Source organism: Pan troglodytes, chromosome 2, assembly GCF_028858775.2.
Source record: "Pan troglodytes isolate AG18354 chromosome 2, NHGRI_mPanTro3-v2.0_pri, whole genome shotgun sequence".
NCBI classification, from domain to species: domain Eukaryota; kingdom Metazoa; phylum Chordata; class Mammalia; order Primates; family Hominidae; genus Pan; species Pan troglodytes.
The window spans coordinates 53,209,229-53,229,701 of NC_086015.1; the positions used below are offsets into that span (position 1 = coordinate 53,209,229).

At 49.6% G+C, this 20,473-nt stretch overlaps 2 protein-coding genes across 2 annotated transcripts in view; one reads left to right on the forward strand and one right to left on the reverse strand.

The window, feature by feature from the left end:
- Positions 1-486: 486 nt before the first annotated feature.
- C3H3orf84 (chromosome 3 C3orf84 homolog) lies at positions 487-14,875 on the reverse strand. Its single transcript, XM_016941091.4, has 4 exons — positions 14,752-14,875; positions 13,037-13,150; positions 1,420-1,476; positions 487-990 (listed from the first exon to the last, which is right to left on the reverse strand). Exons 1-4 carry the CDS (start codon positions 14,776-14,778, stop codon positions 574-576), a joined length of 615 nt encoding a protein of 204 aa, XP_016796580.1. The 5' UTR covers positions 14,779-14,875; the 3' UTR covers positions 487-573.
- An 83-nt stretch (positions 14,876-14,958) lies between these two features.
- The window catches only part of IHO1 (interactor of HORMAD1 1), a 65,817-nt gene continuing 60,302 nt past the window's right edge, over positions 14,959-20,473 (forward strand). The window contains exon 1 of the mRNA XM_063806781.1: positions 14,959-15,194. The gene's annotated coding sequence lies outside the window, so the exon portion shown is untranslated. The remainder of the gene's footprint in view (positions 15,195-20,473) is intronic.

Here is a 20,473-nt window from a genome sequence, read left to right on the forward strand (position 1 = left end):
TACACTGAGTACTTGGCCCGCTTCCCCAGTGATGCCTTTCATTCTAGGGTGAAGCACCTAGAAAGTCAGTGGCCCACAGGATATTTGCAAGTTGTCTGGCATGCTGGCAGAGGAAACCAACACAGAGATGTCTCTGTTTGGGGGAATGGACTGTTTCCCAGAGGAGAAAGGTTGTGGGGAAGTTAGTCACTCCGCTGCCTTCATAAGGAGCCTCAGTGTCACCCCCTTCACCCTGCCACCTGCTCTGTCCTGACTTCAACTTAGGCTGGGGACTGCCCTCTAATCTTCCTCTCTATAGCTGGGTTTACTGCAAGAACAGAGTAGTACTTGGGGCCCTGGAACCCACCTGATGTGGCTATAGCAATCCTCCTGGACTCTTAGCCTCCTGCAGGCCTTACCCTTTCTCACTTAGTGGCAGGGATCCCAGAGCAGCACCTCCCATGCCCAGCACAGAAACACACCATGGGCACAAGTGCCATGGGAGACAGGCACAGGACCTGGCAGCCCACTACTACCTTTCAGCCTCTTGGGCTGCATCCCATTGTGGGCTGCAAGCACAGACAGGCTGCTGTGTCAGCTGTCCTTGTTTAATGCTCTGGACCAGTTTAGACACTCAGAGACCCCAGCATGAAGGTAGTGCTGCAGCAGCTTGGGTCTTGGGATCCCTGGGAGGTCAGGCAGTACGTCAGTGACCGGCGCCTGGGGCCCTACCTTGTAGCTGCCATAGTGGCCACCCTGGGATGGGCAGCAGAAGTTCTGCTGGTAGGTGGTCCTGGTATGGGAAGGCTGGACCTGCACAAAGTGGACGAGGCGCTGGGGGAGGCCACTGAGTCCTGGGCCTGGTCTGAAATCAGCCTGGTAAGAAGATTCCAGGGGCCCCTGCTGGCGCAACTCTATCTCACAGGGTGCCCAGCGCAGGAAGGTGTGCCGCTGCCACAGGCACTCCAGGTCCTTCCGCCTTCCGATTCCCTGCAGCAGGCAATAGGGACCCTCCTCAACGGTATGGGCCCTTGGCCCACATTCCTGGCACCAAGCACCTTCTTGGGCCCCTCCTAACCCCAAGTCTGCTTGGTGATACCTGTCCTATGCCTGGCTGTCTTGGCCTGTACCCTGGCCTCCTTGGCCTGCCTCCCCAGTGATGTCTTTCATTCTAAGGTGAAGCACCCAGAAAGTTAGTGGCCCACAGGATACTTGCACATTGTCTGGCAAGTTGGCAGAGGAAACCAACATAGAGATGTCTCTGTTTGGGGGAATAGGCTGTTTCCCAGAGGAGAAAGTTTGTGGGGGAAGACAGCCACTCCTCTGCCTTCATAAGGAGCCCTCCCTCAGTGTCATCCCCTCCACCCTACCACCTGCTCTGTCCAGACTTCAGCTTAGGCTGGGGGACTGCCTGCCATTCTTCCTGTCTTCGGCACTCACTTTGTCAAAGGAAGTACGGTTGTTGTGCTTGGAGAAGAAGTGTTGCTGCGCCGGCTCCTTGAAAGACAGTGAGAAAGAAGGTGAATGGGGAAAATGATGCTTATTTACCCACCCTTACCTGGATCACTGCCTCAGGGTCCTTAATGGAGGGAAGTCACCAGGAGCCACTGCCCCTAAGCTGCTAAACTGCCAACAGACAGAGGGCAGAGACTAATTAAAGCAACACTTCAGTCCTGGGATATCTCAACATGGGACTTGCCCTGAAGCAGAAGCCCGTGGAACCCTTATTGAGGAGGGTCCTCAATAAGGAGGCATCTGCTAGAACATCCTCCCATCAGGGGAGCAGTGGCCAAGTTTCAAGTTGGGCCTTAACTCTTGATTGCCCAGGACTTTAGTCCTCTCCTCCCCTGCATCCACACTTACTCCCCCATCAACATACCCAGCCTCTTGGCTCTAAATGCCATCTGAAAACTGGAATTTCTATCTCCAGCTCAAACTTTCTCCTGAACTTTGGGTTCAGTAGACAACTGCCTACTCCACATCTCCATGTAAATGCCCAATTGAGCATCTCCAAACATATGACTGAGCTTTGGGTCATCCCCAGACACACTCCACCTATAGCCTCCCCCAGCTCAGACCACGGCAGCCAGATCCTGTCAAACACCTTGAGTCCCCTTGATTCTCTTCTCTCATACCCGACATTGAATATGCAAGTATCCTGTTGATACTGTGGTCAAAATGTGCCCAGGACCAGACCACATCTCAGCATGCCCACTGTTTTCCCCGATCCAAGCCACATTACTCTCTTGCCTGAATTATTGCAAGAGCTTCCTGCCTGGTGTCCCTGCTTTCAAACTTACCCCTCCAGTGTGCTGTCTGCTTAGCAGCCAGCATAATTCTGTTAGTACATAAATGAGATCACATCTCATTTGCTGAAAATTCACAACAGTTCCTCCTATTTGTGATAGCCAAAGTCATCATAGTGGTCTGTGAGACCCACATGATATTGGTCCTTCTGTTACCTCCAGCCACACTGATTTCCTCACTGCTCCTCAGACACACCAGGTGCTCCCACTTAGGGCTTTGCACCACCTGTTCCTTCTCCTGGCCATATAATTCCCTCACACCTCCCTCTTTTCCTTCCTTGAGCACTAGGCCAATAGTTCCATCACCCTAACCCGGCATTTTTCACCTGCTAACATACTATATTGTTCTATGTGATGTTACCCCCACTGATTAGAACATCTCATGACCCGCCATTAAACATAAGCTGCTTGTGGGCAAAGGCGGTCTGTCCTGCTCACATCTATAACTTCAGCACTGAGAATAATGCCTGACACAGCTCAATAAATGTTGCTGTTAAATCAATAAACAGGCTGGGCACGGTGGCTCACACCTGTAATCCCAGCACTTTGGGAGGCCGAGGCGGGTGGATCACCTGAGGTCAGGAGTTTGAGACCAGCCTGGCCAACATAGTGAAACCCCGTTTTTACTAAAAATACAAAAATTAGCCGGGCTTGGTGGCTCATGCCTGTAATCCCAGCACTTTGGGAGGCCGAGGCGGACAGATCACTTGAGGTCAGGAGTTCGAGACCAACCTGGCCAACATGGTGAAACCCCGTCTCTACTAAAACACACAAAAAAATTAGCTGGGTGTGATGGTGTTTGGCTGTAATCCCAGCTACTCAGGAGGCTGAAGCAGGAGAATTGCTTAAACCTGGGAGGCAGAGGTTGCAGTGAGCTAAGATTGAGCCACTGCACTCCAGCCTGGGCAACAGAAAAAAAAAAAAATTAATGAACAGGGACAGAAGGTCCTGGCCCCAGGGCATTTACTTTGGCTCAGTTGGAGCTAGAGAGCCTTGTTCCACTCCCATGCAGAGAAAGCCCACTTCTTAGGCCTCCAGACTTCAGCAGGAATCTGTCCCAAGACCACCTTCTTGCCTTTGTGCTTGGCTTCTGCCCGCAGAGCCATTCCCTCTGCAGTCACTCAGTTTCTCCTGCTGTAGACCTGAAGTGGCCAGATCTGGTGAAGTCAGGCTTGGCTGGCTTGGGAGTATAGGTAATGGCTGACAGCAGGTCCCCAGATAAAATACAGGGGCTGGCTCCATCCCTGAACCAGAATCTTCAGAGTAGAGCTTATTGTATGTGTGTTTAAGAGTTCCCTTTTTAGGCCAGGTGTGGTGGCTCACGCCTGTAATCCCAGCACTTTGGGAGGCTGAGGCGGGCGGATCACGAGGTCAGGAGATCGAGACCAACCTGGCTAACATGGTGAAACCCCATCTCTACTAAAAATACAAAAAATTAGCTGGGTGTGGTGGCGGGCGCCTGTAGTCCCAGCTACTCGGGAGGTTGAGGCAGGAGAATGGCGTGAACCCGGGAGGTGGAGCTTGTAGTTAGCTGAGATCACACCACTGCACTCCAGCCTGGGCGACAGAGTGAGACTCCGTCTCAAAAAAAAAAAAAAAAAAAAAAAAGAGTTCCCTTTTTAGAACCGCCTGCCTTAGACAGTCTGATGGTAGTCTTCAAGCAGAATGAAAACTCCAAGAAGGTGGGAAGCTTTCATTCCTCAAAATGCAAGCTGAGGCTGGGCACAGTGGCTCATGCCTATAATCCCAGCAGTTTGGGAGGCAGAGGTGGATAGATCACTTGAAGCCAGGAATTCGAGACCAGCCTGGCCAACATGGTGAAACCTTGTCTCTACTGAAAATACAAAAATTAGCTAGGTGTGGTGGTGGGCGCCTGTAATCCCAGCTACTCGGAAGGCTGAGGCAGGAGAATTGCTTGAACTTGGGTGGCGGAGGTTGCAGTGAGCCGAGATCTCACCACTGCACTCCAGCCTTGGCAACAGACTCTATCTCCAAGAAAAAAAAAAAAAAAAAGCAAGCTGAGGCCGTGCAGTGGCTTACACCCGTAATCTCAGGACTTTGAGAGGCCAAGGAGGAAAGATTGCTTGAGCCCAGGAGTTCAAGACCAGCCTGGGCAATGTGGAAAGGCTCCCAGACACTGTCTCTACAAAAAATAACAAATTAGCCAGGCGTGGTGGTGCATACCTGTGGTCCCAGCAACTAGGAAGGCTGAAGTGGAAGGATCACATGAGCTTAAGAGGTCAAGGGTGCAATGAGCCATGATCGTGCCACTGCGAACCAAGCTACAGACTGGGAGAAAATACTTAAAAACCATATATCCAACAGAGAACTAGAATATATAAGGAAGTCTCTCAACTCAACAGTAAAATCACAGTCTAATTAGAAAATGGGCAAACATAAAGACATCTAACCAAAGAAGATTTACAGACGACAAACAACACATGAAAATGTGTCCGGAATGGGTGGGTTCTTCGTCTCACTGACATCAAGACTGAAGCCGCAGACCCTCGCGGTGAGTGTTAACAGTTCTTAAAGGCGGCACGTCCGGAGTTTGTTCCTTCTGACGTTCGGATGTGTTCCGAGTTTCTTCCTTCTGGTGGGTTCGTGGTCTCGCTGGCTCAGGAGTGAAGCTGCAAACCTCCGCGGTGAGTGTTACAGCTCTTCAGGCAGCGCGTCTGGAGTTGTTCGTTCCTCTGGGTGGGTTCGTGGTCTCACTGGCTTCAGGAGTGAAGCTGCAGACCTTCGTGGTGAGTGTTACAACTCATAAAGGCAGCGTGGACCCAAAGAGTGAGCAGCAGCAAGATTTATTGCAAGGAGTGAAAGAACAAAGCCTCCACAGCGTGGAAGGGGACCAAAGCGGGTTGCCACTGCTGGCTGGGGCAGCCTGCTTTTATGCTCTTATCTGGCCCCACCCACATCCTGCTGATTGGTAGAGCCCAGTAGTCTGTTTTGACAGGGCGCTGATTGGTGCGTTTACAATCCCTGAGCTAGACACAAAGGTTCTCCACTTCCCCACCAGATTAGCTAGACACAGAGTGTGGACACAAAGGTTCTCCAAGTCCCCCACCAGAGTAGCTAGATACAGAATGTCGATTGGTGCATTCACAAACCCTGAGCTAGACACAGGGTGCTGATTGGTGTGTTTACAAACCTTGAGCTAGATACAGAGTGCCCATTGGTGTATTTACAATCCCTTAGCTAGACATAAAGGTTCTCCAAGTCCCCACCAGACTCAGGAGCCCAGCTGGCTTCACCCAGTGGATCCCGCACTGGGGCTGCAGGTGGAGCTGCCTGCCAGTCCTGCGCCGTGTGCCCACACTTCTCAGCCCTTGGGTGGTCAATGGGACTGGACGCCGTGGAGCAGGGGGCGGCGCTTGTTGGGGAGGCTCGGGCTGCACAGGAGCCCATGGAGTGAAGGGGGGAGGTTCAGGCATGGCAGGCTGCAGGTCCCGAGCCCTGCCCCGCGGGAAGGCAGCTAAGGCCTGGCGAGAAATTCAGCACAGCAGCTGCTGGCCCAGGTGCTAAGCCCCTCACTGCCTAGGGTGGGGGACCAGCCACTCCGAGTGCAGCCCGCTGAGCCCATGCCCACCCGGAACTCACGCTGGCTGGCAAGCACAGCGCGCAGCCCCAATTCCCCCCCGGCCTCTCCCTCCATACCTCCCCGCAAGCTGAGGGAGCCGTCTCGGGCCTCGGCAAGCCCAGGAAGGGGCTCCCACAGTGCAGCGGCGGGCTGAAGGGCTCCTCAAGTGCCCCAAAGTGGGAGTCCAGGCAGAGGAGGTGCCGAGAGCAAGCAAGGACTGTGAGGGCTGCCAGCACGCTGTCACCTCTCAAAAAGATATTCATCATTAAACATCAGGGAAATGCAAATTAAAACCACAATAAGATATCACTACACATCTATCAGAATGGCTCCAATTGAAAATGGAGACATCAGGTATTGGTGAGAATGCAGAGAAACCAGATCATTCATGCATTGCTGGTGGGAATATAAAGTGGTAAAGCCACTCTCAAAAACAGTTTGGCAGTTTCTTTTAAAAACTAAACATGCAGCCGGGCGTGGTGGCTCATCCTGTAATCCCAGCACTTTGGTAGGCTGAGGTGGGTGGATAACCTGAGGTCAGGAGTTCAAGACCAGCCTGGCCAACATGGTGAAACCCTGTCTCTACTAAAAATACAAAAATTAGCTGGGCATGGTGGCACACACCTGTAATGAGATTGCTTGAGCCTGGGAGGCGGAGGTTGCAGTGAGCTGAGATCGTGCCACTGCACTCCAGCCTGGCCGACAGAGTGAGACTCTGTCTCGAAAACAAAACAAAACAACAAAAACACTAAACATGCAACTACCACATGACCCAGCAATTGTATTCCTGGGCATTTATCCCAGAGAGACAAAAACATATGTTCAACCAAAAATTTATATATAAATATTCTTAACAGCTTTATTTGTATGAGCCAAAAACTGGAATCAGGTCAGATATCCTTTAACAGATGAATGATTAAACAAACTGGTACACTGGTACCAAGGAAATACTACTCAGTAAATGAAAATAAATGAACTATTGATACACACAATAATTTGGATGAATCTCTAGGAAATTATGCTGCAAAAATAGCCAGTCTCCAAAGGGTGCATATTGTATTATTCTATTTATATAACTGTTTTTGAGACAAGGTCTCACTCTGTTGCCAGGCTGGAGTGCGGTGACACAATCATGGCTCACTTCAGCCTTGACCTCCTGGGCTGAAGCAATCCTCCTACCTCAGCCTCTGGAGTAGCTGGTACCACAGGTGCATGCCACCATGCCTGGCTAATTGTTTAACTTTTTTTAAGAGATGAGGTCTCATTATGTTGCACAGGCTGATCTTGAACTCTTGGGCTCAAGCAATCCTCTTGCCTTGGCCTCCCAAAGTGCTGGGATTCGAGGCATGAGCCACTGTGCCCAGCTTTATATAACATTTCAATTTTATTTAATTTAATTTATTTTGTTGAGACAGAGTCTCACGTGTAGCACAGGCTAGAGTGCAGTGGTGTGATTTTGGCTTGCTGCAACCTCCATCTCCCAGGTTCAAGAGGTTCTTATGCCTCCGCCTCCCAAGTAGCTGGGATTACAGGCATGTGCCACCACACTGGCTAATTTTTGTATTTTTACCAGAGATAGGGTTTCACCATATTGCCCTGGTTGGTCTTGAACTCCTGACCTCGAGCAGTCCACTGCCTTGGCTTCCCAAAGTGTTGGGATGCCCCAACCCACCGCATGACCCACCGCACCTGGCCTATGTAATTTTTTTTTTTGAGATGGAGTCTTGCTCTCTTACCTAGGCCGGAGTGCAGTGGCGTGATCTCAGCACACCACAACCTCTGCCTCCCAGATTCAAGCAATTTTCCTGCCTCAGCCTCCCGAGTAGCTATGATTACAGGCGTGAGCCACCAACCTCAGCAAATTTGTTGTATTTTTAGTAGAGATGGGGTTTCACTATGTTGGCCAGGCTGGTCTTGAACTCCTGGCCTTAAGCGATCCACCCACCTTGGCCTCCCAAGTGCTGGGATTACAGGCGTGAGCCACTGCGCCCGATCTATAACATTTTTAAGTGACAAAATTTTAGAAATGGAAGATTGATTGATTTAGAAATGGGGGCCAGGCGCAGTGGCTCAGGCCTGTAACTTTGGGGGGCCGAGGCGGGTGGATCACCTGAGGTCGGGAGTTCAAGACCAGCCTGACCAACATGGAGAAACCCCATCTCTTCTAAAAATACAAAATTAGCCAGGTGTGGTGGTGCATGCCTGTAATCCCAGCTACTCAGGAGGCTGAGGCAGGAGAGTCACTTGAACCCGGGAGGCAGAGGTTGTGGTGAGCCAAGATCACGACACTGCACTCCAGCCTAGGTGACAGAGCAAGACTCTGTCTTAAAGAAAAAAAAAATTACATAGACCAAGCAGGGTGGCTCACACCTGTAATCCTGACACTTTGGGAAGCCAAGGCAGGTGGATCACCCGAGATCAGGAGGTTGAGACCAACCAGGGAAATATGGTGAAACCCTGTCTCTACTAAAAATAAAAAAAATTAGCTGGACACGGTGGTGGGTACCTGTAATCCCAGCTACTCAGGAGGCTGAGGCGGGAGATTTGCTTGAACCCGGGAGGCAGAGGTTTCAGTGAGCCAAGATCACACCATTGCACTCCAGCCTGGGCAACAAGAGCGGAACTCCAAAAACAAAACAAAAAAACAACAAAAAAACCAGAGCAGCACCAGGGATCCCTTGCGATGTTGGTCTACCATCACAGTCAACTGTGGTGTTAGATACACAAAACTACACAGGTGATAAAATTTTAAAGTTTTTTTTTTTTTTCCCGAGACGGAGTCTCGCACTGTTGCCTGGGCTGGAGTACAGTGGCTCGATCTCAGCTCACTGCAACCTCTGCCTCCTGGGTTCAAGCTATTCTCCTGCCTCAGCCTCCCAAGTAGTTTGGATTACAGGTGCCAGCCACCACGCCCTGCCAATTTTTTGTATTTTTAGTAAAGATGGGGTTTCACTATGTTGGCCAGTCTCAAACTCCTGACCTCGTGATCCACCTGCCTGAGCCTCCCAAAGTGCAGGGATTACGGGCGTGAGTTACCGCGCCCGGCTATAATTTTATAGCTCTTTTTTTTTTTTTTTTTGACACAGAGTTTTGCTGTTGTTGCCCAGGCTGAAGTGCAATGGCGCAATCTCGGCTCACCACAACCTCCGCCTCCCGGGTTCGAGCAATTCTCCTGCCTCAGCCTCCCGAGTAGCTGGGATTACAGGCATGCACCACCACCCCGGCTAATTTTGTATTTTTAGTAGAGACAGGGTTTCTCCATGTTGGTCAGGCTGGTCTTGAACTCCCAACCTCAGGTGATACACCCGCCTTGGCCTCCCAAAGTGCTGGGATTACAGGTGTGAGCCACCACGCCCGGCAAATTTTATAGCTCTTTTTTTTTTTTTTTTTTTAGATGGAGTCTTGCTCTGTCACCCAGCCAGCCTGGAGTGCAGTGTCGCGATCTCAGCTCACTGCAAGCTCCACCTCCCGTGTTCACGCCATTCTCCTGCTTCAGCCTCCTGAGTAGCTGGGACTACAGGTGCCTGCCACCACACCTGGCTAATTTTTTTTTTTTTTTGGAGATGGAGTCTCAGTCTGTCACCCAGGCTGGAGTGCAGTGGTGCGATCGCGGCTCACTGCAACCTCCGCCTCCCGGGTTCACACCATTCTCCTGCCTCAGCCTCCCAAGTAGCTGGGACTACAGGCGCCCGCCACCATGCTTGTCTAATTTTTTGTATTTTTCGTAGAGATGGGGTTTCACCATGTTAGCCAGGATGGTCTTGATCTCCTGACCTCGTGATCCGCCTGCCTTGGCCTCCCAAAGTGCTGGGATAACAGGCGTGAGCCACCGCACCCAGCCTATAGCCACCACGCCCCGCCCATATCTCTTAATACACACACACACACGCACGCACGCATGCACGCACAAGTAAAACTAGGGAAATTTGAATGAACTTTAGTGATTAAATCAATGTCAATGTCCTTGTTGTGATATTATACTATAGCTTTGCAAGATGTTACCATTGAAGGTAACCAGGCAAAGTGTAAAAGAAATCTCTATTATTTTTTACAACTGCTTATGAATTGATAATTATTTCAATGAAAGTTTCAATTAAAATAAAATCTAGGAGTCTGGGGCAAGTTTCAATTGACCCCCAAATTTCTCCCATTGTCTATCCTCAGCTACTGAATTACACTTAGCCCTAGAATGTACATGTCTTTCCTGTCGGAGGCACCTCTGACTGGAAATTCACTATTCCTATAGTGGCAGGATAATTTATTGACGCCCAATGAGTTTTGTTCTCTCAAAACTGTGGGAGCTTGGTGAGAAGCACAGTCATTTCCTCTCTACCCAGGCAATTCTGGGTATTCTTGCCCTGCAAAGAATGATCACTAGCATCTTTGTTTCTTAATCATTCAAGGCTCCTTTTCCAACGAGGTGGTAAAATCCATGGTTTCTGAGCAGGTAGAGCTAGGACTGGGATTCCATCTTAAGAGGACTTGGAAGAGAGGTGGGCTTCTTTGGAAGGGGCAGTATTTGCATGTGGGAGGGCTAAGGGCCCCTGTGGAGGCTGGGCAGTCTGCACTAAGAGAGGAAGCTCCTTGGCAAACTGAGGAATGGGATGGCAGCAAGGGCTCAGCAGTCATGGCACCACAGGTGAAGAACATGCACCCAACCAGACAGGATTCCTGTCCAACCTGAGGAACTAAGAGAACCAGAATTATATTTCCTAAGAATCAGGCAGTTGACGGCTGGAAATAGATTAATCTGCTTTAGAAAATAAATGAAAAAAAAAAAGAAAACATAATTTTCTTGCATCTGTATGTCATGGACAAAAATTTTACAAACCAAAGGAGAGTGGATGCTACATCTTGGAAAGGCTTTAAACAATAGCTAGAATCTGCCAGCTGAAACCTGGTACCTCTCAACCAGTGCAAAAAGAAAATGTGCAACTTCTCTGAGCAGTCCTATTAATTAAAACAGCTTTAGACCTAGAAAGAACTGTGAGATTTGACATTTATATAACCTGAATCCAAGACACAGATTATGCTACTTGGGGCTGCTGATAATGCTAGTAAATTTTTTATGTAGCAAGTCCTTACATTGATCAGCAGCCAAAACATGCCCCTTACATGTCTGTTTCTGAGGAATGAGTTTAACAGTTTGATAGGATGTTCCAGTCTCTGGGAGGAGAGCTGCCACTGAGGGCAATGACAAACATACAGCAGGAAGTCTCTGTGTTGCTTCTCTTCCTGTACTTCCCAGATCCCTTCACTCTCAAAAGGGAGGTGGCCCTGGATGGGCAGTCTGGAGCTGCATCTGGGCCTGGCTTGGTAGGCTGTAGCAGGCAGCTCTTGCAAGTGTATATGCTAAGGAAGTTCAGTTTCCATAAAATAGCAGCCTCCAGGACCCTGGTCTCAGCCTGGGAAAGCAATTCATAGAAAATCCAGATGGCAGATCAAGTAGGACCTGGCAAAAGGCTGGGAAGCAAGAAGGTGCAGTGGGTGGTACCTGTTTTAGGCACCCCTTCAGGTCCCTCTGGGCCTTTCTTCTACCCAGTTGTTGCTCCGGAGGCTGACCTGACTGCACCCCACACTAGGCTCCCTTTGTTCTGGCCACCAGGGAACCCTGGGAGGACATGGAGGAAAAGAGAGAGGAGGTGTTTCTTCTCTTGGCTCCCTCCTAGGCCACATCCCACCTGGCTATGTCTCTGTACCTAGGATCACTGATCCTGTCAGGGTGACCCTTTTCATACCTTTATCTCCTTCTCGATTCCAGAAGCCATGCCTCCCCCTTGTCCCCCTTTGGGCTCAGTAGTACTAACCACTTGGTTGTTACCAGCCTGTGGGAATGCCTTTATCTGAGGCTGTCACAAGCAATCTTTTGTAAACATACCCTTCCGAGTTCTGCGTTTTGAGTATGCTTGTTACTGTTGTGACTCCGATTTATTTATTTATTTTTTATGTTATTTCATTTTTTGAGACCAAGTCTCACTCTGTCACCCAGGCTGGAGTGTGGTGGTGCCATCTTGGCTCACTGCAACTTCTGCCTCCCAGGTTCAAGCGATTCTGCCAACCTCAGCCTCCTGAGTAGCTGGGATTACAGGTGTGCATCACTATGCCCGGTTAATTTTTTTTTTTTTTTGAGACGGAGTTTTGCTCTTGTTGCCCAGGCTGGAATGCAATGGCGCTATCTGATCTTGGCTCACTGCAACCTCCACCTCCTGGGTTCAAGCCATTCTCCTGCCTTAGCCTCCCGAATAGCTGGGATTAGAGGCATGCGCCACCAAGCCCAGCTAATTTTGTATTTTTAGTAGAGATGGTGTTTCTCCATGTTGGTCAGGCTGGTCTTGAACTACCGACCTCAGGTGATCCTCCCACCTCGACCTCCCAAAGTTCTGGGATTACAGGCATGAGCCACCGCACCTTGCCTATTTTTTTTTTTTTGTATTTTTAGTAGAGATGGGGTTTCACCATGTTGGCCAGACTGGTTTCGAGCTCCTGACCTCAAGTGATCCACCTGCCCTGGCCTCCCAAAGTGCTAGGATTACAGGCGTGAGCCACCTCACCCAGCTGTGACCCTGATTTATGATACACAGTGCCCCTTCCTTGTCTCCAGGCCTGTAAGTAGTAAAGGGCCTATGGCCCTGTATCCCTTTCCCATTCTCCAGAAGCCTGCTATAGCCACTCCAGGCTACCTCAGCCATCACTCCTTTCCAGTATTCCCTGGCCAAATGTGTAGGCCAGTAACCAGCTGCCTCCTGTACTACTTCCCTGACCAGAGGAGACCTCCTACTAATTTCTAAGGACCTGGACTGTGAAGCTGGCTGTGGAATGGACCATGGGCTTTCTTAGCATTAAGGAATCTGAATGTGAAGGTAGTTGTCAGCAAAACTCAAGGCTTACTTCCTGGGTTCTAGAGGCTCTTTGCCTGTAGCTACCCACCCCGGCTAGGCCCTTACCCTTTGTCCATCTAGAAGGGGCAGTGAGCAATATGGTTCAGTTTGGCACTCACTCTTTTCCACCCTGTCTGTAGGGGAAAGATCTGACATCTCAGAGAAGAAAGGTAAAGCCTGTCCCAGGGATAGGTGTCAGTACAGCCATGGAAGGGCTGGGATGATGCTTTTGGGTTCTGGGAGAGGCAAGAACTGGTCTAGTCACCCCCGCTGCCTTCAGGTCTGCCTTGTACCTGACATCGCTGCAGGAACACTGCTGGAGGCTGGGGCTTGGCTGCAAGGCGGTATTCTCTAGCACTTTCACTCTTGAATTGGCTTCTGTAGTGCCCATAGAAGCCATTGTTGTGCTATAACAAGACAGGAATGAGGATAAAACTCACTCAAATCTCCACCATGGATCCTAGACCTCAGGGCCCCAACTGAGGGTTCCAGGAAAGCCAGACCAGAAGCCCCTCATGGAAGTTCCTGACAGAATAGAAAGAATCTAAGGAGTTAGGACACTCCTGGAGATGGGCCAGTATAGAAGTGTCTTCATCCATCATTGGGACAGTTGACCTCAGCTGTAATGACCCACTTGGGCTATGCATGTGTAGGGAAGGAGTGCCATTCATTTAGAGCAGAGATTTGTGGGCAGGGCCACTGATCAGGGGTGTGGTCCTTCCCTAAAGAGCCTGAGAAGAAATCCCCTTTGTTGTTCTCTCCACAATTTTTTTTTTTTTTTGAGACAGAGTCTTGCTCTGTCACCCAGGCTGGAGTACAGTGGCACAACCTCAGCTCACTACAACCTCCGCCTCCCGGGTTCAAGTCATTCTCCTGCCTCAGCCTCCCAAGTACCTGAGACTACAGGCGCCCACTATCATGCCAGGCTGAATTTTTTTTTTTTTTTTTTTTGAGATGGAGTCTTGCTCTGTCTGCAGGCTGGAGTGCAGTGGTGCGATCTTGGTTCACTGCAACCTCTGCCTCCCGGGTTCAATCAATTCTCCTGCTTCAGCCTCCTGAGTATCTGGGATTACAGGCGCCCGCCACCACACCCGGCTAATTTTTGTATTTTTAGTAGAGACAGGGTTTCACCATGTTGGCCAGGCTGGTCTCGAACTCCTGACCTCGTGATCTGCCCACCTTGGCCTCCCAAAGTGCTGGGATTACAGGCGTGAGCCACTGTGCTTGGCCTGGAGAGAATTTCAGAGAGAGGAACTGTCAGGAGACAGAAATAAGCAACTATCAGAGGTCCAAGAAAGGGGCTGTACTGTGCTGATGTCATTACGTGGACACTCTGTGGATGATCATGTCTGGGAACTCCTATGGCCCAACCTCTTTGTCCTGAGTTCTCCCTGGAGACGATGGGTGTGTCTGGCCCTCCACAATTATAACACTGAGCAGAAGAACCCATCCTAAGCCTGCCCTCTGGCCATCGCAATGGGCTATTTAACAGGACTAGAAAGCCTCATATCTTTCCATCCCACTGAAGACGTGGATCACTTTGTCTGTCTATCCTTCTCTGTCAGGAACCCCTCACTCTCTATTCAGGTTAGCTCAACAGTATTTATCAGACCTTTATTGTCTTCCAGGCATGGGGCTGAGCATGGGAAATACAGATGGACAAAAACACAATCTTTGCCCTCAAAATGTTCCCAGACTAGAGAGCAGCCAAACTCCAAAAGCCTGGGAGGCTCAAACAATTAACTAGGAATAAATGGGGTGGCTAGAGGACTAGGAGTTTCCACTGGCTTTCAGGAGACCATGATGCATGGAAGGGGGCAAAGTGTTAGGAAGACTAGGCAGCCTCCAGGGGTGACCTCAAGATGGTGGAGAGGAAGTGGGCGGCTCAGGGTCCTATTCCAGGTTGGATGCCAGATGAAAACCTTTTCACTTCACCGGCATGACTCAGTCAGATTTCGGGTACAACCAGAGGGCCAGGGGCCAGGATTAACATAAAGTGCACTCTTACCCAGGAGCCTACTAAAGCACTTTGCATCTTTCCAAGAAGGGAGCAGAAAAGGCAAACTTTCCTCTTGTCTTTTGGAGGGTTTCTTCAGGAAAGAGAATCTCTGGAGGTCAATTTTTTGTTGCTTAGTGACAAGGGAAGGTTGTGACTGCACAATGCTGCTGCTGTTTGTTGAGACAGTACATGACCTGTTGCCCCTTTGTCCTTGCTGCCCTAGTTCTTCTCTGTGAGAAAAACCTGCCCCTTGGCATTAACAGCCTGAAAGAGCCCTTATATATAGAAACACACAGGGCTCCATGGTAGAGTCTAATGGATTTGCAGCCAATGAAATATTCAAAGAACATTTTAAATGCAGGCAAATCCTGCATTTAAAAACCTATGCATCCATACTGCCAGGAATATAAATTTAGAAAGCATTCCACGGAGTCAGAAGAAATGTTAAAGAGGTTGGTGGCTTTTAGGATAAAATTACTGCTTCAGAATAGGCTCTAACAATTTATCTCTTAGGAGTTTGTGGTGACCAGGAATGCTAATCATGACAGGTGAAATGTTACAAGGGCCAAGTAAAGGAATAGGGCATAACAGAACAGAAGAAGGAACATGCAAAGATTTGACATTATGGTTCCATTCTGAGCTACCCTTTGACAAATTGACTGAATTCTCTCTTATTTGTAAAAGAGGGACTTGAACAGTTCACCACCTTTAACAACCAAAAGAAATTGACAATCAGCCTCTAAACATGTGCCAGTAAAACACCCAAGACCCTGCTAGTGTCAATGGCACAAGCCCTAATATCCAGAATGTCTACCCCAGTGTAGTCACCCTGGAGAGCCCCTCTCATGCGAACTCACAGGTATTAAAAGGTTCATTGGCCTGGGCTTGGTGGTTCACAACTGTAATCCTAGCAGTTTGGGAGGCCGAGGTGGGCAAATCGCTTGAGCCCAGGAGTTCCAGACCAGTCTGGGCAAAATGGCTAACCTGGTCTCTACAAAAAATACAAAAATCAGCTGGGCGTGGTGGCATATACCTGTAGTTCCAGCTATTTGGGGGACTGAAGTGGGAGGATTGCCTGAGCCTGAGGAGATTGAGGCTGAAGTGAGCTATAATCACATCACTGCACTCCAGCCTGGGTGACAGAATGAGACCCCATCTCAATAAATGAATGAATGAATGAATGAATGAATGAATTAATGAATATTCATTGTAGCATCTATACAAAGGAAAAACTGTAAGCAACCCAAGTGTTGACCAACAGGACAATAAGAAAATTGGGCTATAGTCACACAATGAAATTACTAGCATTACTATAAATGGGCTACAGATATTAGAATCCACAGAGGTAAATCTTAAAAATGTTGGCCAGGTGTGGTCACTCACGTCTGTAATCCCAGCACTTTGGGAGGTTGAAGTGGGCAGAATGTTTGAGCTCAGGAGTTTGAGACCAGCCTAGGCAACATGGTGAAACTCTGTCTCTACCAAATATACAAAAAATTAACTGGGTGTGGTGGCACACGCCTGCGGTCCCAGCTACTTGGGAGGCTGAGGAGGGAGGATCACTTGAGCCCGGGAAGTGGAGACTGCAGTAAATGGAGATTGCACCACTGTACTCCAGCCTGGGTGACAGAATGAGACCCCCATCTCAAAAACAAAACAAAACAAAAACCGTAAAGATGTTGAGTTGGCCGGGAGTGGTAGCTCACGCCTGTAATCCCAGCACTTTGGGAGGCTGAGGCGGGCGGATCACAAGGTCAAGAGATCAAGACCAGCCTGGCCAACGTGGTGAAACCCCGTTTCTACTAAAAATACAAAAATTAGCTGGGTGTGGTGGCGCCTGTAGTCCCAGCTACGCTACTTGGGAGGCCAAGGAGGAAGAGATCACACCATTGCACTCCAGCCTGGCGACAAAGCGAGACTCTGTCTACCAAAAAAAAAAAAAAAAGGCCAGGTGCAGTGGCTCACGCTTGTAATCCCAGCATTTTGGGAGGCCAAGGTGGGTGGATCACGAGGTTAGCAGTTCGAGACCAGCCTGGCCAACATGGTGAAACCCCGTCTCTACTTAAAATACAAAAATTAGCCAGGCATGGTGGTGCATGCCTGTAGTCCCAGCTACTCAGGAGCCTGAGGCAGAAGAATCGCTTGAACCCGGGAGGCAGAGGTTGCAGTGAGCCGAGATTGTGCCACTGTACTCCAGCCTTGGTGACGGAGTGAGAATCCATCTCAAAAAAAAAAAGAAGTTGAGTCAGACTGGGTGCCGTGGCTCACGTCTGTAGCCCCAGCACTTTGGGAGGCTGAGGGAGGCAGATCATGAGGTCAGGAATTCAAGACCAGCCTGGCCAACATGGTGAAACCCCATCTCTACTAAAAATGGAAAAATTAGCCAGGTGTGGTGGCAGGCACCTGTAATCCCAGCTACTCAGGAGGCTGAGGCAGGAGAATTGCTTCAACCCAGGAGGCAGAGGTTGCAGTGAGTCGAGATCGTGCCATTACACTCCAGTCTAGGCAACGAGAGGGAAACTCTATCTCAAAAAAAAAAAAAAAGTACAAAGTATATATATATATATATATATGTGTGTGTGTGTGTGTGTGTGTGTGTATATATATATATATATATATTTTTTTTTTTTTTTTTTTTTTGAGACGGAGGCTTGCTCTGTTGCCCAGGCTGGAGTGCAGTGGCGTGATCTCGGCTCACTGCAAGCTCCGCCTCCCGGGCTCACACCATTCTCCTGCCTCAGCCTCCTGAGTAGCTGGGACTACAGGTGCCCACCACCCCGCCTGGCTAATTTTTTGTATTTTTAGTAGAGAGGGGGTTTCACTGTGGTCTCGATCTCCTGATCTCGTGATCCGCCCACCTCGGCCTCCCAAAGTGCTGAGATTACAGGCGTGAGCCACCGTGCCCGGCCCAAAGTATACAATTTATAAAATCGGCCGATTTTATAAATTGTATACTTTGGGCCGGGCACGGTGGCTCACGCCTGTAATCCCAGCACTTTGGGAGGCCGAGGTGGGCAAATTGCTTCAGCCCAGGAGTTACAGACCAGCCTGGGCAACATGGTGAAACCCCATCACTACAAAAAATACAAAAATTAGCCAGACATGGTGACGTGCACCTGTGGTCTCAACTATTCGAGAGGCTGAGGTGGGAGGATTGCTTGACCCCGGGAGGGCGAGGCAGCAGTGAGCCATGATTGTGCTACTGCACTCCAGCCTGAGAGACAGAATGAGACCCCATCTCAAATAAATAAATAAATAAAATAATACAAATATACAAAACAATGCTATGATTATGGATACAAACATATGAACTGGCTGGGTGTGGGATTACTCCTGTAATCCCAGCACTTGGGGAGGCCAAGGCAAGCAGGTTGCTTGAGTCCAGGAGTTCAAGACCAGCCTGATCAATATGAGACCCTGTCTCTATTTTTACATAAATAAATAATTTTAAAAATGTAATAATTAAAAATAAAAAGCATGGGCTGGCTGCAGTGGCTCTTGCCTGTAATCCCAGCACTTTGGGAGGCCGAAGCGGGCAGATCACCTGAGGTCAGGAGTTCAAGAGTAGCCTGGCCAACATGGTGAAACCCCGTCTCTACTAAAAATACAAAAAAATTAGCTGGGCGTGGTGACATGCGTCTGTAATCCCAGCTACTTGGGAGGCTGAGGCAGGGGAATCGCTTGAACCTGGAAGGCAGAGGTTGCAGTGAGTTGAGATCACGCCATTCCACTCCAGCCTGAGCGACAGAGCAAGACTCCATCTCAAAAAAAAAAAAAGGCCAGTTGTGGTGGCTCACACCAGTAATCCCAGCACTTTGGGAGGCCGAGGCGGGCAGATCATGAGGTCAGGAGATAGAGACCATCCTGGCTAACACGGTGAAACCCCGTCTCTACTTGACAAAAAAATTAGCTGGGTGTGGTGGCAGTTGCCTGTAGTCCCAGCTACTCAGGAGGCTAAGGAAGGAGAATGGTGTGAACCCAGGAGACCGAGCTTGCAGTGAGCTGAGATCACGCCACTGCACTCCAGCCTGGGCCACAGAGTGAGACTCCGTCTCAAAACAACAACAACAACAAAAATAATAAATAAATAATAAATAAATATATAAATAAAGCGTGCATAGGAATGATGGGAAACAAATAACAGGATAGAAATCACCTGGGGGCCAGGCGCGGTGGCTAACGCCTGTAATCACAGCACTTTGGGAGGCCGAGGTGAGCGGATCACGAGGTCAGGAGATGAGACCATCTTGGCTAACACAGTGAAACCCCATCTCTACTAAAAAAAAAAAAAATACAGGCCAGGTGGGGGGGCTCATGCCTGTAATCCCAGTACTTTGGGAGGCCGAGGCGGGCGGATCACAAGGTCAGCAGATCGAGAATATCCTGGCTAACACGGTAAAACCTCATCTCTACTAAAAACACAAAAAGAAATTAGTTGGGCTTGGTGGCAGGTGCCTGTAGTCCCAGCTACTCAGGAGGCTGAGAATGGCATGAACCCGGGAGGCAGAGCTTGCAGTGAGCCAAGATCGCACCACTGCACTCCAGCCTGGGCGACAGTAAGACTCCATCACAAAAAAAAAAAAAAAAAAAAATCACCTGGGGAGGGGAGCAAGGGGAATGGTATCAGGGAGGACCGAATGGAGCTTCAACTCTATCTGTAATGTTTTTACTTTTTTTTTTTTTTGAGACAGAGTCTCACTGTTGCCCAGGCTGGAGTGCAGTGGCGCGATCTCGGCTCACTGCAACCTCCACCTCCCGGGTTCACGCCTTTCTCCTGCCTCAGCCTCCCAAGTAGCTGAGACTATAGGCGCCCACCACCACGCCCGGCTATTTTTTTTCTTTTTTTGAGGTGAAGTCTTGCTCTGTCGCCCAGGCTGGAGTGCAATGGCATGACCTCGGCTCACTGCAACCTCTGCCTCCTGGGTTCAAGTGATTCTTGTGGCTTAGCCTCCCGAGTAGCTGGGATTACAGGCGTGCGCCACCACACCTGGCTAATGCTTTGTATTTTTATTGATTGATTGACTGATTTTTTTTGAGACCGAGTCTCGCTCTGTCACCCAGGCTGGAGTGCAGTGGTGCGATCTCAGCTCACTGCAACCTCTGCCTCCTGGGTTCACGCCATTCTCCTGCCTCAGCCTCCCAAGTAGCTGAGACTACAGGCGCCCACCACCACGCCCGGCTAATTTTTTGTATTTTTAGTAGAGACGGGGTTTCGCTGTGTTAGCCAGGATGGTCTCCATCCCCTGACCTCATGATCTGCCCGCCTCGGCCTCCCAGGGTGCTGGGATTACAGGAGTGAGCCACTGCGCCAGGCCACGTTTTTACTTTTTTTTTTTTTTTTTGAGATGGAGTCTTGCTCTGTCGCCCAGGCTGGAGTGCCGTGGCGCCATCTCGGCTCACTGCAACCTCCGCCTCCCAGGTTCAAACGATTCTCCTGCCTCAACCTCCCGAGTAGCTGGGGCTACAGGCTCGTGCCACCACAGCCGGCTAATTTTTTTTTTTTTTGTAGAGACGGGGTTTCACCGTGTTAGCCAGGATGTTCTCAATCTCCTGACCTCGTGATCTGCCCACCTTGGCCTCCCAAAATGCTGGGATTACAGGCATGAGCCACCATGCCCAGGCTGTTTTTACTTAAAAAAAATGTGTTTTAGACAGTCTCGCTCTGTTGCTCAGGCTTCAGTGAAGTGGCATGATCATGGCTCACTCTAACCTCAAACTCCTGGACTCAAGG

Coding starts and splice junctions, on each gene's coding strand:
- C3H3orf84 (XM_016941091.4), bottom strand. CDS start 14,778: ATGCAAAGTGCTTTAGTAGGCTCCTGG. Junction 13,151..14,751: donor GTGCTTTAGTAGGCTCCTGG/GTAAGAGTGCAC, acceptor GTCTTGTTATAG/CACAACAATGGCTTCTATGG. Junction 991..1,419: donor ACCGTACTTCCTTTGACAAA/GTGAGTGCCGAA, acceptor ACCGTTGAGGAG/GGTCCCTATTGCCTGCTGCA.